Genomic DNA, 17,733 nt, shown 5'->3' on the forward strand with positions numbered 1-17,733 from the left:
TAGGAAGTATTAACAGAATGCTACTGGAACGCAGAAGAGGAACTTTTATTCCAGTCAAGGAAGGCTCTCCAGAAATGATAACTACTTATCTTGAAGGACAAGCATCAAGTTGTTAGTTAAAAAGAAGATACAGGCATTTCGGGTAGTGATCTACAAGTTTTTAAATGATGCTTGAGTACTGAGTACTGAGTACTGCTTGTAAGGCCAAGACAGGATGTGAAACTAGTGAAATAGGCAGGCGGCAGATCATGAAAACCCTTTTATCTCCTGATGAAGAGTTTGAACTTTCTTTTAAAAGCAGAACGAAAGCTTTAATGGATTTTAAGCAGAAGAGTGACACAGACAGCTCTGTAGTTTAGAAAGATCATTCTGGCTACAGGTAGAAGACAGACTAGGGGCGAGAGGGTGGAGGGAACACAGAGAATGGGCGAAACATTATTTCAACAGTCCTGGAAAAGAAAAATGATGATGCAAGCTAAAACAGTAGGAAGTTTGGGGAACAATGAGATAATATATGTGAATGCAAGTGTGGACAGGGTGTACTGAAAGCTATTTGAAATTCCAAGTATTGATACTAAGGGAGTGCTAAATTCTGTCTTACAGGTATTATGGCTTCAGTACAAACTGTGTCTTCCTGTTCTTGTTTACATCTGCTGAAGAGACGGTGACTTGGGAACACCGTTGTTAAAGCCATGTACTTAATATCATATAACTAGATCTCACCAATGGACTCCTAACACCTAGAAAAAAATAGCAAATGAAAGCTAAGAAATAGTAATCAGAGATTCCTTCCCCACATTCCTGCTGTACTCCCCTCACCTCTCTACACACACACACGGCCACCACATTTTCAAAGCAAAAATAATCAATTTAACTGTCCAAAGGGAATACTAGAATGATAAGGGGTTAGGAAATTGTATGTAGTATTAGAAAGGGAAGTGTCTAGGCTGGCAAAGATAGCCTTCAAGTATAAGCAAGCCTGACACCTAGAAGAGGGAGGACAGATCTTCCTTATGCTGTAGTTACATTCCGATAAACCCAGAGCAGGTTAAAAATATCCAAAGTCGAAAGTGCATTTAATATATCCAACCTACCAAACATCAACTCTTGGCTTAGCCTACCTTAAATGTGCTCAGAACACTTACATTAGGCAAATCATCTAACACAAAGCCTATTTTATAATAAAGTGCTGGATAACTCTTGCAGTTTACTGAATACCATACTGAAAGTGAAAAACATAACGGTTGTATGGGTACAGAATGGTTGTATCAGTTGTTTACCCTCATGATCACATGGCTGAATGGGAGCTGTGGCTGCTGCTACTACCCAGCATCAGGAGAGAGTTAGGTACTGCATGTCACTAGCCTGGGAAAAGATCAAAATTCAAAGAATGATCTCCACTAAATGCATATTGCTTTCACACCATCGTTAAAGCCGAAAAATCTAAGTCGAACCAATCTAGTTGGGGACCATCGGTATACTAGATCTTTGCCAGGCAGAACTTGGCTGATGGGCGTAAGTTACAAAGAGGCAACTTTCAGATTAAAAAAGAACTTCTCCATTACCAACATAACAAATAGTCCATCGGTTGTATGTTCTACAAAGGCCTTCATGCAAAGGAAGAACAACTTCTGACAAGAGTGGTACTAAGTGAGAGGTTGCGTTGGTTGATATGTAAGGTCCCTTCCAGCTCTAAGAGCAATATAGAATTTATCAACTTTAAGAAGGGAAGAAATCTGAAATCTATACAAACACAATGAAGATTTACTAGAACACTGTATCTTAGAACCGTAGCACTAAAAGGAACCTAGCAGTTTTCAACTCTGACAGAACACTTTTTTTTTTTTTTTTTTTTTTTTTTTTTGCGGTACGCGGGCCTCTCACTGTTGTGGCCTCTCCCGTTGCGGAGCACAGGCTCCAGACGCGCAGGCTCAGCGGCCACGGCTCACGGGCCCAGCTGCTCCGCGGCATGTGGGATCTTCCTGGACCGGGGCGCGAACCCGTGTCCCCTGCATCGGCAGGCGGACTCTCAACCACTGCGCCACCAGGGAAGCCCGACAGAGCACTTTTTTAAACAAATCTTACATGAAACTCAACATATAATTTCAGTATTAAATAGCATAAATCAATTTTATACATTCAAATTTATGTTACTTATTTTAAAGCCAAATGACATAACCAATCAGGTAATTTTGACTGAAATTAGAGATTACTGAATTACAGTTATATCAGTCTCAGCATCTTGTTTATTTCTGTACTGTGCTTTACTATAGGGAACCATTTTTTAAAAAACTGTTTTATACAAATAGAAACAAATAGTAACAGTTTCATAGTTTGCCTGTAACCTCAGGATATTATTCAAATAAATTAATACAAGAGCATGAAGGAACTGCAGAAATTTTTGTTTCAAAGTTAAATACCTTCAATATCTAAAAACTATGTTCATCCTATAATATGACTAGAAAAGTGGAATAAGAAGCACAAAACCTTGTGGTACACACTAAGCCAATATTACAATGTTATCACTTATCACTTAACAATGTGTTACCCACTAACTATTAAGGACTGAACACCTGAGACTTGCCTAGAATTTATTAGGCACAGGACCTATGTGGTACAGTATGTTCTGCAATAGTGTACACACCTCCTATTAGGGGAAGAAGAAGAAAAAAAAAAAAAAAGACCAGACTAGAAGACACAATCTTCACCTTTTTTAATCAAGTATACAGAGATGGCAGAGGAACTTTATTCTGGTGATGTCCAACTGGCAGTACAGTAGAGTATACACGTCATTTAAAAACACACTTTAACAGATAAAATACATCTTAAACTTGAAATTAAAATAAAATGGGTACAGAAGCTCTTAAGTACTCCTGTGAAAGTTTTAGAATCCATACTCTCCAATTAAAAAAACCACTGCTCTAATTTTACAGATAAACTGAACATAGCACATTCCCAATGTAACTATTAGGTACTAGAATCAATATTGTTTCATAAAAATAAAAAGCTTTTACAATCTATTTTTCTTCTGTTTATTTCAATGTTATTTACAGCTGTTTATGAAATTAATATTCTAAAACATAAACAAGAAAGCACTTCAAAGATAGGGCTACGACTTCTAAGTTCAATAGCAAATCCTATACTGAGGATAAACTTCTTAAAATATTAATCAACTAGTGGTTTAGAAATGCCATTACCATAATGCACAAGAAAATGAAAGCAGCAACCTTTGCCTAAATAATATTTACTTTCTCATTATATATGACACAGTATATACAGCCAAATAACTCATGCCTGTCTACTCCTTTCCTTATAAGCTCAAATACAGGCTTACATTTCAGGAAAGCCACTTTGAGCTACCTTTTAAAACACACCACTACACAAGCAAACATATTTCTAAATGTCCGTCTGCTTTTGCTGATACAGACACACATTGGGATCTGAGTATTTAGTCATAAGCTTTTCTGGGACTTACTGGAAAGACACTGGGGGATGACTGAATCTAATTCTAATTCTGTCAAGCATTCATGAACTTCTAATAAGATACTAAGAAATGTCATCAAACCTCCATCTTAATTGTAAGATACAAGTAACAAGTGTCTCAATAGGTTGGCTTGAAGGCAGTAAGCAGGTCACAAAGACAGGACTAAAGGCACTGAGATCCAAGGGTGTACTCCAGCAGAAGCTGGACTTTACTATTCCTCAACTACGGAGATTTAGAATCAGCTAAACACGGGGCTGATCCCAGCACTGGGCATTTAGAAGCCAAAGAAATATAATGTAACAAATAATAAGGGGTGGGGGTGGGGGGTCTGCTACCACTTAGAAAAAAATTTTAATATCAGGATCCAAATATTCGCCTGGGGGAAAGAACAGTTAACTTCCTTGCATTGAACAGGATGCAGGATGGCTTGGATACACAGAGAGTAAACTGTGTAGCTGCCTGAGGGGAAAGGAACAGTTTCAACCCTATCAAAGAGAACAGAGGCACCCCCATGTTCGCAAATGCACCTCAGCAAGGACACCCTGTGACCCTTTCCTCTCACTGACCTTTCCTCCTCTGCCTTTTCTCACCCAAATATACACCAAATCTAGAAACTTCTCTAACCCCACAAGTTCTCCCACATTTACACCTGAAGGAGGGTGATAGAGTTACTCTGTTTTTGTTTTTTTTAAAAAAAAGATCAAAAACCACTTTGAGACTGAGAAAGTAAAGAATGGAAGGGCTTGATTCTCTGAGGAAGGACAAAAGTCAGCACAATTGCCACTTCCCTCAGCCTCCAGCCCAGACATCACCTCATCCAACCAGCACCCTCCAGCCAGACGAACCTCACAAAACAGTAAAGGGTCCAGGTCCCAAACTGGTCCCAGGACAGTCTGGTTTCCTCAGTAAATCCCACACGCACTCAGGTCTGACAGCACCCAGCCCAGAGGCTGTACTGGCCCTTTAAGGAAGGCAACTGGGAAGGCCTCCGTCATCTACCCCACCCTCGAAAGCCCCACAGCAGATTTCAAGAAGCACTGGACACCCATTACCTGCTCTGCCTCTGGCACATCTCTTCCAGTACAGAACACCGGCAATTCCAAGAATGTGCGTCAAAATAAAGATGGTTGGTGGCAAATAAGACGAATCTAAGAGAGGCATTTCAGGCCCGTCCTTTCTCCTCCCCTGAATTAGCCACAAGCCCACAGCTCAGCGCAGACTCTAAATGCCTTTCTCCTGAGGTTACTGCTGTCCTGTACTATCAGTACAGAGGCAGAGGCCCGCAGCTCAGTGTTGTCAGACACTTCCTGGTGGCTTCTCCTCCATCTCGCCTCTGTTTTACAGCAGGCAGTAGTAGATGGGGACTAAAACTCTACAGTGTGTCTCAGACAAAGCCCAGGAAACAACTGGCCAGAGGGGGAGGGGAAAGGGAAGGAGGAACCAGGAGAGCAAAAAGGGGCGTCTAAGCTACTGCTGAGCTGACTCAAACTCTATGTTTGGCATCCTCTGTTCAGCTTAAACAAACAAGCCTCAGACCCTTCTACAAGAAGGGAGGCTGTCAGAGGACGCCACACTCTTAACTTTCCTCTCCCAGCCTGGCTGGGATGGAGCCAGAAGAAAAAAGTTGCAGAAACACTAGGGAACCACTTGCAGGGAGGAGGCGAAGTACGCAGGGATGTGTAAGTGTCCACAAGTTCCCCGGCCTAGTCGGAGGGCAACCCTTCCACACCCACAACCCGGGAGGAGGAGGTAAGGGACCCAAACATCACCACAGAGAGGATCACGTGCAGAACAAGCTCCACAGAAAAGAATGCCTTCAACAAAACTAAAGCCTGCTTGCAAATGAAAACTTGATATGGACACTGTAGCAGCAACTGGAAACACTTTAACACTTACACACCCAGTAGAATGAATAAAACTAAGAGTCCTGGCAAGATATAAAGCAACTGGAATTCTCATACACTGCTGGTGGGGGATGAAATTGGCAACTCTAGAAAATACTCTAGAAAACAGTCATATACATACCAGGATGACCAAGCTGTATCACTCCTAGATACTGACCCAAGAAAAATGAAAACGTGTCCACACAGAAACCTGTACGTAAATGTTTATAGCAGCTTCATTCAGAATAACTAAAACTGAAAACAACCCATATGTCCATCAACTGGTGAACTAAGAAAAACTGTGGTGCATCCATACAATGGACCACAACCCAGCAATAAAAAAGGAACATACTCCTGATACATACAACAGCATGGATGAATCTCAAAAGCATTATGCTACATGAAAGAAGCCAAACACAAAAGGCTACGTGCTGTGTGATGCCATTTATATGACATTCTAGAAAAGCAAAACTATGGGGACAGAAATCAGATGAGTGGTTGCCAGGGGCTCAGGGTGAGGGAAGGGAACAGACTACCACGGAACACAAGAAAACTTTATGGGGTAATGGAAATGTTCTATTTGCTGACTCTGATGATAGTTCCACGACTGTATACATTTGTCAAAACTCACATTGTAGACCGAAATGGATGGCTTTTATTGTATATAAATTATATTTCAATAAACCTAAGGAACACATGTAAAGACTAGAAAGAACTTTGTACAACCTAGGCTGAATATGCAAAGTTCTTGCAGTACCACTGCCCCTCTTCTCATCTACTTTTCTATGAAGAGATACTATATAAAATGAAGTGTGGACACACAAAAACACAGAAGACCCAACGGCCAAGAGTACATCTAACACCCAGGACCCTTCACTCAGAGAAGGGTTATGGCCTCATCTTTCTACCAAACTACTTTTTTATTTATTTCTACAGTGCCTTTTACATTATGGTATATAAACACGGTGTCTTACCACAAATAAGCTTTAAAAATGCAACCTGCTTTAATATCTCTAAAGTTACACCCTCTTTTTTTTAATAAAAGGGAAGGGTTTTAGATTTGAACAATCTACTCACCAGAGAGATGACAACGGGCCCTTGATGGGGGAACTAATATTTACAATGTGTATGTTTTAACCTGGCATCAAGACCATCTACGATTTTGTGTTAACCTACATTTAATTCATCAAATATTTACCATGTACCAGGCCCTGTTCTAGGTACTGGGAACAGAGTAGTGAACAAAACAAAGATGTTGCTTTCATTGGGCTTATATGCTAGTAGGAGAATAGGAGAATACACAAAATAAACATAAACAAGTAAACATATACTAAAAGAAATGAAGAGGAGAAAGGCGAGCCAGAGGGGGGATGTTTACAGTTTTATGTACAGGATGGTCAGGGAAGGTTTCTCTACTAAGATGATATTACAAACCAACAAGTCATGTGGCTTTTTAGAGAAAGGATAAGCCCAAAAAAGAAATGAGCAAGTACAATGTCCCTGAGGCAGAATTAGGCTTGGTGTGTTCAGGGGACATCAGGGAAACCAGATCGGCTAAGGGAGTGTCAGGAGATGAGGCCAGAGAGAGGTCGGATCATCTATGGCTGTACAGGCCATTCGTAAAGAATCTGGTTTTTATTCTAAGTGAAATGGGAAACCTTTGGAGGGTTTCCTGTGAGCAAGTGATAGGATTTAACTTAGGTTTTAAAAGGATCACTCTTGCTGCTATATTGATAACTGACTAGAGAGCGACAAGAGCGGGAGCAGGGAAACTAGTTATAATGCCATTACAATAATCCAAGTGAAAACTAGTGCCTGAGATATAACTGAGACCAGGGTGCAGTGGTAGAGATGGTGAAATGTGGTCATATTCTGGACAAATTAAAGAGTCATCAGGGACTTCCCTGGTGGCGCAGTGGGTAAGAATCTGCCTGCCTATGCAGGTGACACGGGTTCAAGCCCTGATCCAGGAAGAGCCCACATGCCGCAGAGCAACTAAGTCCGTGCGCCACAACTACTGAGCCTGTGTCTACAGCTCGAGAGCCACAACTACTGAGCCCACGTGCTGCAACTACTGAAGCCCGCGCACCTAGAGCCCGTGCGCCGCAACAAGAGAAGCCACCGCAATGAGAAGCCCGCGCTTCTCTCAACAAAGAGTAGCCCCTGCTCGCCGCAACTAGAGAAAGCCCACGTGCAGCAATGAGGACCCAACGCAGCCATAAATTAATAAATGAATGAATGAATGAATAAATTTTTTAAAAGATTAATTAAAAAAAAATATATATATATATAAAAAGAATCATCAGGATCTGCTGATAGACTGGATGTGGGGTGAGCAGGGAAAAAACAGAGTTGAGAATGACTTCCAGGTTTGGGGCCTGAGAAATTAAAAGGACCGAACTGCTATTTACTGAGATGGGAAGGGCAGCCAGAGAAGCAGAGGGTTTGGGGTTTACTGCTGGTTGCAGTTGTTTGGGGTGGTTTTTGTGGGGAGTGGGGTAGGAATTCCATTTTGGATACATTAACTTTGAAATGCCTAGTAGACATTCTAGTGGAATTCTGAATAAGCAATTTAATATACGAATCCAGAGTTCCGGGAGAGACCCAGGCTGTTGCTTTAAAGCCAGGAAACTAGATGAGATCACTTAGGGAGTAAACACAGAGAGAGAAAAGGTCAAGTTCAAGGACTAAGCCCTAGAAACTCTCCAACATTAGGTAGGGAAGAGGAAGAACAACCAAAGGAGACTAAAAAAAGAAGCCAGTGGATTAAAAGAACCAAAAGAGCATGCTGCCCCAGAAGCCAGGTGAAGGATGTGCTCTAAGTAGTAACTAAGCTGTTAATGTGTCAGGAAGAGGACTGAGAATTGACCATTGAATTTAGCAATGTGGAGGTCGCTAGTGACTTTAACAAGGGCAGTTTTGATGGCATGGCAGAGAAAAGGTCCAACGGGAGTGACTCAAGAGAGAATGAGAACAGTGACAATAACGAACATCAACTCTTTTAGGAAGGAATTTTGCTGTAAAAGGGAGCAGAAAGAGGGATGTAGGCTCCAAAGAGAATTTTTCTTGGCATGTGAAATGTGTCAATAATTGTGTCTGCTGAAGGGAATAGCACTAGGGAGGAAAAACTGATGGTGCAATCCAGTGGAGACTAAGCCAGAGCTCCCTCTGGAGCAGGGCTCTCTTATTCATTCATTCAATTTAAAATATGGAGCATTATGCTAGACACAATGGACACAAAGATGATGATGACACCCCTCTTGCTGTAGAGAAGCTCCTGAGCTGTGATGGTCAAAGAAGACAGACTTGCTTGGAAGGGAAACTGATATTTATTAAGCAGCTACTAGAAAGCATCTTCAATCTGTTATTTCAATGTAATCCCTGTAATATCCCCTAAAATATCCCTATTTTATAAATCAAGAACTTGAGGCTCAGAAAATTCAAGTTATTTTGCCCAAGGTCACAAAGTAAGTAAGAAGATGAACTGACATCTGAACTTTTATCTGTCTGGTTTCAAATCAATATATTTTAATCACACTGCCTCCCTTTGCTGAAAAGTTCTGGCAAAATCAGTATGCTAACCTGAAGCTAAACAATTTTAGATATTTATACGTTTGGAATATTTCCTCTTTGTAAGACAAGAGCCTGTAAATGGCTCTACCCAGCTCTAAGGGAAGAATCTCAATTTCAACACAAAATGTTACAGTGCTAGTGCTGTCTGTGTCACCACTGTACCACACTTTTTGCAGTCTTATAAATATCTTCACCATATTTTCATTTCCCAAAGTGAAAGCCATTTCTCTGCCTTATTCTGCTACCTGAAGCCATTGCAAAGCTGTCTTAATTAGAAAATCATATACCATGCTTGTGCCATTCAAAAACACCTAGGAAATTTGAAGAAAAAAAAATTCAGGGACTCAAATATCAAGATACATTCTGAATCTACTGTTATTATTAGAGAAGACAGTGAAAAGCACCCAAAGGAATTTACTCTTCATAAGATCTTTATAAGATGACATGCTATACCTTGGATACACCATTTTTCTACATATGACAGGTTAAAAAGTTTGTTTCCAGCCTTTGTGTATAGGTATGTATGCATGTTTGAAGGAAGAAAAATGAGCAGGGGAACTGCCTTTGTGAAAGTAACTTTTTCACTCAGAAAAACTAAGATGGATCTGTGTGCGCTGTCATTTACAGGAAGTGGTTAGAAGCTGGCAGGAGGGAGCGACTACTTTTCTTTTTAGAGATCATTTCATATACAAAGTATAGGCCATTTAAAGACATATTTAGCACCCACCAGGATATCCCTTGCTAACAGCCAATGGGGAAGGGCCCCAAACCATCAGAAAGCCTTGTAAAAGCAAGACTCTGAACTTCATTAAGACTTGAGACCTGCCTTTCTATCAGATTACTTCACTCCCGAGAATTTAGGATGGTCACCCACAACCATTACCCACAAGAAATCTTGGGTAACACCCCAGAATCACTTTAGTGTCTGCGACTGAGATGAAAGCAAGCCTGTGAGAAAGGAGGCTGCATGTTTTATTCAAACTGTCATGGAGTATACCCGGTCTCAAAATTAACTGACATCCACAAGCATCAGAACTTCAGCAGATACTGACTGAAGACTTAAGACCCATATGATTAAAAGACTGAAATTTAGAAAAATAATGCGTACAAAGAGAGACTTTAAAATATATATATATAACTGAGATTAAAATTTTGGTGGAGAGACTAGCATATGACTAATAGGATTGGAAACCGTGGGCTTCTGGAAATGGGAGGTCCAGCCCTCAAAACCTGGCCTGAGCGCTTGTCATCTGTTTCATTCTGTGAGTCCAGAAGGCAGAGGATGTGGGCTTCATAGGAGCTAATTAGGAGACATCCATGACTCCTGTCTCTAAGGTTTAGCAATATGGTATTGAGACAACAATAAACATGCAAAGGCTCAGAATGCCTGCAAAGAATTTTCTATATACCCCAGAGTCACCAAATACAATAAAGTTAGGAAAATATCCAAATTTCTTGCTCAGTAACCTAGATGCCATAAGTATTTTAGTAGAATGGCAATTACAGGCCCAATCTGAAGCCAGGCTGCTTGAGTTCAAATCCAGACTCTACTATATATGCCACATTAGCACCTGTGGGCAAGTTACTTAAATGACTTCAAGGAACCTCAATCTCCTCACCTGTAAAATGATGACAGTAATAGTACCTGTCCCACAGAGTTGTAGTGAGTATTAAATGAGTTAATGTATTTAAAGTGTTTAGATAGTGCCTGGCACATAGTATGTGCTCAATAAATATTGCCTATTATTATCATTATTTGGAGGAACAGCAAACAAACTACATCTGATCACAAGACTTCTGAATACTGCTCAGACTTTACAAAACCTTGGTAAACTGATAATTTACCTAACCTATAACCAAAATTACCGAATCTAATTTACCTGATCCCAGTCTCCAACCTGCCAACCCTATCCTCATTCACTGTGAGATTAATCTCCCTGAAGCATGCATAATGACTGGTGCATCTTAAGTGCTCAATAAATGCTCATTTGTAATTTAATTCTGAAGTTTTCAATTCTCCACAGTCAGCAAATTAAGTCCAAAACTCTCTGGCTTTACAATATTTCCCTCGCTTACCCTGGATTGTACTGTATTTCCTTCCCATCTCCGCAAGTCAAAGTCCCACTCCTATGGGTCAGTTTAAACCAGTACTTCCACAGAATTTTCCCTGGTGACTCCCTCCATCCCAGTTAGAAGTAAACACCTCCCTTGAATTTATACTTTAATGTTTCTCTCTCATAATATTTAGCAGTTTCTACTTTATAATATAGTTGTGTGTGTATTTTGACTCCACTGAAGTTTTTGAAGTTAGATGAATGTTCTCCTGTATAAAATCTCATCACTAAATAACTACTTGTAGAATGAGTGAATAAATGAATGAATGAATGAACAAAAAGAGCAAGAGGATCTGAAGAGCACTGTGAGGGCCAGGAGTACGAGGGGGGAGCAAACTAGAAAGAGTAAAACTGGGTCCAACAAATCATGAAGATTCCCAAAATATAAGCATTCCTTGAGAATCCATCTATTTTCACCACAAAAACATACACCAGAGAGCAAGTGCCTGGAAAACTGTTCATCTTACGGCAGAAATAACTCAATATGCTCCTCTAGTTTAAGAGAAAAAGTTAATTTATTGATTCAGAAATTCCACTTCTAGAAGTCTATCCAGATACGGATCCTGTCCAACAACCAAACTCTCCCCAAGCCCCGTTCTTCTCTTTCCTTCTCTCTCCCTCTTCCCAGAACTCTAAACTTAACATAATCTGTTAGCCAAACCTCGACTCAAATTCTGACTTCATGGTTTCTAGCTGTATCTTTGGACCAATTACTTAATCTCTTTAATCCTCAATTTCTCCATCTGTAAAATGGGGATAATAAAATTACCTCTTCACAGTGTTACAGTGTGAAGTAGGTGAGAAAATGCATGGGCTATTCGGCATGCAGTAAGCACTATTAACTATTTTTTAAAAATTAAACATTCCCTCATTAATGTTAACTATTGTTATCATTGTTCCTACACTAGAACATTTATGCCCTAGCAAAGCATCAAATCATCTTCAGTGGCCAATGCAAGGAGGTAAGTCAAAGCAAAGTGGGTGGTATTTAACAGCTCTAAACCACCAACTCCATGAATAAAACAAATTGAGCTTCAATGGCACTGCTTCAGAAAGGAAAAAGACAAGAATATTAGTCAACCTTAGTATCCATATTACCATTTTAAATAATCCCTCTCTTTGGGGTTCTGTTTCCCCCAAGAAAGTAAAAATAATAAGATCTAGCCATTAAACTTTTTCCAGGATACTCCGAGAGTCAGTATCTTAAGTAAATGGAGAAAAGATGATACAAGAATAAGAAGCCCTGTCTATGGGGGTTGCTTGTGAATTTTGCCAAGGCTGTTATTTTTGTCCAGAAATATCTGTCATTCCAAGTAAATGCACACTGAAGGAAAGTTAGCATCTTACTCATATCCCACCTAAATGCATTTTTTAAATGCTTTTCCAGATAAAAACAAAAAATGGTCTCAATGGGAAATGTCTTTTTGTGTGGTCTGGCTAAGAACACGTGATCAACTTCAGTTTTCCTGAGATACCAGAAAATCAAGAACGCAAGAGAGTAGAATAAGCATGCAGCTGACAGAGGGGTCAGGAGCTCAACAACGATGTAACTGCGCAGGCTTGAGAATGCCTAAGGTAGCAACATTCAAGGCTCAGAAGAAGAGTCCAGGCCAAGATAAGAGGTAGGTAAGAGAGACCAACTTAAACTATTTATCCATGGAAACCAAGCTTTGCACACAAACAAAGAGCTAATTTTAGATCTCTCTGAGACAGTTTTCCACATCCTGGCAGTAGCCCTAAGTGAAAAAGATGTAGAACTTGCCCACTGAAAACAAAGACAGATTTGTCAGCTTCTTTCCACTTGTGAACCCTTGGAGCCTGCTCCAAACCCTAATTCAACACAAGATTTATTTTAGTCTTTCTCAGGAGAGTCTACCACCAGGCTCTGCTTACCTTCTAATAAAACCTTCTGCTCTCGTGACCCCTTACCTGGGTCCAAGGACCAAAGTCAAATGAAACATGGCTAGTAGGATCTCTCCTGACAGTATCACTTCATAATTATGTGACCTTAGGGAAGCCACTTAATGTTTCTGAACTTTGGGTTCCTAATATGTTCAATGTGTATATAAATCCTGTTTCTCAGCATTGTTGCTAAGATTAAATAAGGAATAATGTAAAGTATGTAGGTATACATCAGATACTTAACAGTTTTCTCCCCCTATCTCCTTTCATTTTCTTTAAAAATTGCTCTTCAAATCTTACTCATAAAATCAATTCCATCTCAGCCTTTGGAATAATCTGCTCTTCAAATACTTAATGATCCAGAACATTTTTTTTTTTTTTAAATGTATTTATTTTATTTTGGCTGCATTGGGCCTTCGCTGTTGCACGCGGGCTTTCTCTTGTTGCAGCGAGCGGGGCCTATTCTTTGTTGTGATGCGCGGGCTTCTCATTGCGGAGCATGGGCTCTAGGTGCACGGGCTTCAGGAGTTGTGGCACGTGGGCTCAGGAGTTGTGGCTCATGTACTCTAGAGCGCAGGCTCAGTAGTTGTGGCGCACGGGCTTAGCTGCTCCACAGCATGTGGGATCCCCCTGGACCAGGGCTCGAACCTGTGTCCCCTGCACTGGCAGGCGGATTCTTAACCACTGTGCCACCAGGGACGCCCATCCACAACGTTCTTAAAACAAGTTCACATCTTTTGTTTCTGCTCTAATATAAAAAAAAAAAATAGTAGTACTCTGTACAATAAAGACAAGGAATCTATCTGATTGGTCTATCATAGGATTAGGAGTTTCTCTCATTTAGAGCTTAATACCCCAGTGACCCCTACTGGACGAAGACAGATGCAGAAGACTGAATTTTATAACCAAGACAGAGACTCTGTGATTGCTTTATTCTAGTGAAACCCTTACACACAGAACTTAATATTACACAAGCTCAAGCTTGCCTCAAAACCCACATACACCCATAACGTAGAAGACTGTCAGCTCATTCCTTTCACAGGAGACAGCATTACCACAATTTGGTTGGCTTACTGGCGCCCCCAACTGGATGCCCAGTATTCACAGCTTTGTGATGAGTCCTTACAGAGAAAAGCACAGGCAGAGAAGGAACAGTCACTGGCACACAACTCCTACCCACCCCCACCCCCACCCCCACCCCACCCCCCTGCCGCTACCCTGCAATTTTTCCATTCCCTGAGCTGACTCACTCTCACTCTCCCCGCCCGCAGCCAGGGCCACTGTGTGTGCCTGGTGAGTAATGCAATGCATCCTCCCAGCTGCCTCTGACTTAACGAGTAATAAAAGGAAATGTGGGTAACAGTTTTAATGGAAGAGAACACACAACACACACCCCGTCCTGCAAACAGTGATAGCTCCTCTCAACCCCCTGCAGGGACTCAGAGCTATAGTGAATTCCCTCCGATGACAGCCAAGTGGCAATGAAGAAACAGGCAAAGGCAGAAACACCAATGAGTACATCTAAATTCTGAGGACCACGGTTTCTATTTTGGATAAAACCAAAAAGGATGCGCATGAAGCAGAGCCCAGCCCAGCCTACTGGTCAGTTCTGGTTCATTCCACCACAGACTGCTTGTCTAGCAACAGCTCTGCCCAATGGAGACTGCAAGCCAGCCCCAGCATCAGACCATCTGCTATCATGCAGCCTTATACGGTGAGGCAAAATGCATGATGAAAACCACATCTCAGAGGAAGAGGCTCAGCCTCTTAACTACCTGCCCATCCACCCTCAAGTGCCCAAAGTAGGGAGTGAGGAAAAGAATGGCACCTGGCTTTTTTGATTAGTGACTGGCACAGCTGATATTCAATAAATCCTAAATGGACAACAGCTATTGTTCAACTTTCTCCCAACAGATATTCCTAGCTCTTCTAACCCCTTAGACATGATGAATCTACGGAGCCATCTCAAACATTCTGGAAATGACTGCCAAGAGCTAAATAACTCAGGGAAATCAAAGAGGATCTTTGACACAGACAATTCACCTTAAAGTACTTCAAGCAATAATCCTTGATGTATTATCAAACAGCAAAATTTTAACTAGGACCCAACTAGACTGGGTCTGCCCCCTACTGTGTGCACTCTACTACTGAAGAAGAAAAAGAATCACCCCACATAACATCATAACCGGATATTTTTTAATTTTCCTGAAATCAGGGCATTTTCAGTTCAGTTGCTTATATTTTTCTCACCTATAATCCATGGGTCCCTGAGGCCTTGGAAGAAAACTATTATGCAACTCAGTTTTTGACAAAATTCAGAATATTCAATACCCTGATTTGTCAAAAAAAAAAAAAAAAAAAAGAATCACCTACGACAAAATTACCTACATTACTAAGACCAAAAGATATGTATAAAAATTTTCAACAAGAATGAAACAGAAAGTGCATTCTGGTTAACTCTGGATTAACCAGAATATTTAATTAAGCATATATCAGATTTTATCACTACATTTAGCAGTTTGAGAGCTAGATGATGAGGTTACAGCTCCAGTTCAGTCCCTAGCTTATTATATGACTCTAGCATCGTTTAATCACACTGGATCTATTTATTTATTCATAAAATGATTTGATAGTCTAGATCTCTAAATTCTTTTCCAGTTCTAAAATTCTACGGTTCTGTGAAATATTTAGTTGCCTAGGTTCTATGTTAATTGTTACCAACAACAGAAAATTTACAAACTAGTCTTACACTATCCTTTAAGAGTTCACAATCCAACAGGGAAGCGGTAAGTGTATAAAAAATGATAGTATAAGGCAATATATGCTTTGTCATGAAGAGGGCAAGACCACAAAAATTCAGTAACGGAACTTTAGTAACTCAGTCAATGGAATGGTCATTATGCAGGAGGAGGGGAGGAAAAGGCTTCCATGGATTGGGGGCCTGGAAGAATATGTAGGATTTCAACAGTCTGAAATGAGAAGAGTAGACATTCCAGGAGGAGAGATGGCACAAGCAAGATTATGGAAAAAGAGGAAGAAACAAGCGAAGCTAGAACACAGGGTTTGTGTATTTGAGAGAGAGAAGGAGAAGTTGGGAAGATTCACTTCTGCCCACCTTAGGTTACACATGGCAGACTTAATATGCACATTTATCTCCACTCCCTTCTGAAACCTCAGAAAAATGACAGTAAAGGAATAAAAATGGCACAAAACCACAGGAATAAAGAATTCAAAATATCAAGAGAAATTTGACAAACTGGAGAATGGAAAGATAAATGGTACCTGATTTAAATTTCCGCTTTCTGTTTCTGCTAAGTGCTTGTGGGGGACGGGGCGGGTGCGGAGGGAGCGACGAGGCAAACAGTGCGCAGGACTCCAGAAAGACTCAAGAATTAGAAGCACTAGTACCCCTGAAGGCCTGGGGGGAGGGGAAGAAGAGCTGCAGGGTGAGGCAGAACACAGGCTGGTTGAATATCTTCAGGCTCACATGAGGTCAGAAGTGAGGCACCTCACTGAGAACAGTAACATTAAATGAAATTTGACATAATGAACAACAAGACTCTCCCCCTGCCCTATTGCCCTGCTTGGCAACCCCAGAGACCTGGCTTCCAGGCTAAAGAGGTCCCAGAGAGGAGACCGGCTAGTTCCTCCCTGGGGAAATGGACCTCCCCTAGCTGGTCATTCAGTAGAGCATACCAGGCAACAAGCCCCACCAATCAGCTTTTTAGGGGCTAACTCTTAATTATGAAGATCACCAAGAAACATCAGACATTCAGAGTCTCTAACATGAAAGACAGAGACCAAAAGAACAAACAGAATGAGCTTGAGACAGAGACAATACTGGAAGCAGAGGAAAACAATGACAATTAATACCTTCAGAGAGCCCTAAAAGGCAATGTTGCTATAAGACAAGAACAAGTATATAAAAAAGGAACATGAAGAGAATAAGTGGGGAAATGCTTAAAATAAAAACTACGAGAGAAAAAATAAATAATTCAAAGAAGAGTTGGAAGGTGGAGCTGAGGATCTTCACCATAAATAAGAACAAAAAGAGACAGAGGAATATAGAGTGGGGGGAGAGGACAGAAAATCAATCGAGTCCAATACCCAACTAATACCAGAAGGAGAAAATGGAAGAGAGGAAATTATCAAAGAACTAATAAACGGAAGATGTGTTTTCAAATAAAGAAGATCCACAGAGAACTCAACTCAGCAAATGAAAAAAGATCCTCAGCAATGTACATCATCATAATATTTCAGAATACCAGGGATAAAAATAAAATCTTAAAAGCTATCAAAAGAAAACAGATCACAAAACAAAAGTCAGGAACCAGAATGGCACAGGACTTCTCAAGAGCAACACTGAAAGCCAGAAGAAGGAACACCTTCAAAATTCTGATGGAAAGTCATTTGTAACCTAGAACTCTACGCCCAAACCCCTCATGAAATGAAAAGTAGAATAAAGACATTTTCAAATAAGCAGAGTCTCAAAAATATTAACCTCTCATGTATCCTTTCTCAGGAAGCTACTCTAAGATATATTCCAATGAAGAGATGGAGTAAACCAAGAAAACTGACTGCATGAGATCCAGGAAACATGGCATCCAATACAGAAAAGAGGCAAAGGAATTTCCTAGTATGATGATGAAGGGAAGTCTCAGGGTGACAGCTTTACTAAAGGCTACAGGTGGAGAACACAAAGCTCTTGCGGGATGTCTCCAAAGAAAATATTGAACCAAAAGATTATCTGACATGTTCCAACATACTAAGAGTTGTC

At 40.7% G+C, this 17,733-nt stretch overlaps 1 protein-coding gene across 2 annotated transcripts in view; it reads right to left on the reverse strand.

Moving 5' to 3' along the window:
- Window positions 1–17,733, reverse strand: part of MACF1 (microtubule actin crosslinking factor 1) — a gene marked incomplete at its 5' end in the record, with an annotated part of 341,117 nt that overhangs the window by 235,655 nt on the left and 87,729 nt on the right. The window contains one exon of one of the 2 annotated variants that reach the window (XM_082674680.1): window positions 4,537–4,645. The exons of the other annotated variant lie outside the window; for it this stretch is intronic. Within the exon in view, the coding sequence (XP_082530806.1) occupies window positions 4,537–4,645 (109 nt within the window). Of the gene's footprint in view, window positions 1–4,536; window positions 4,646–17,733 lie in introns of those variants that run through there. 2 annotated transcript variants of the gene reach the window in all.

The sequence above is a fragment of the Grampus griseus genome, assembly GCF_964374135.1.
Source record: "Grampus griseus genome assembly, chromosome: 1".
Taxonomy (NCBI): domain Eukaryota; kingdom Metazoa; phylum Chordata; class Mammalia; order Artiodactyla; family Delphinidae; genus Grampus; species Grampus griseus.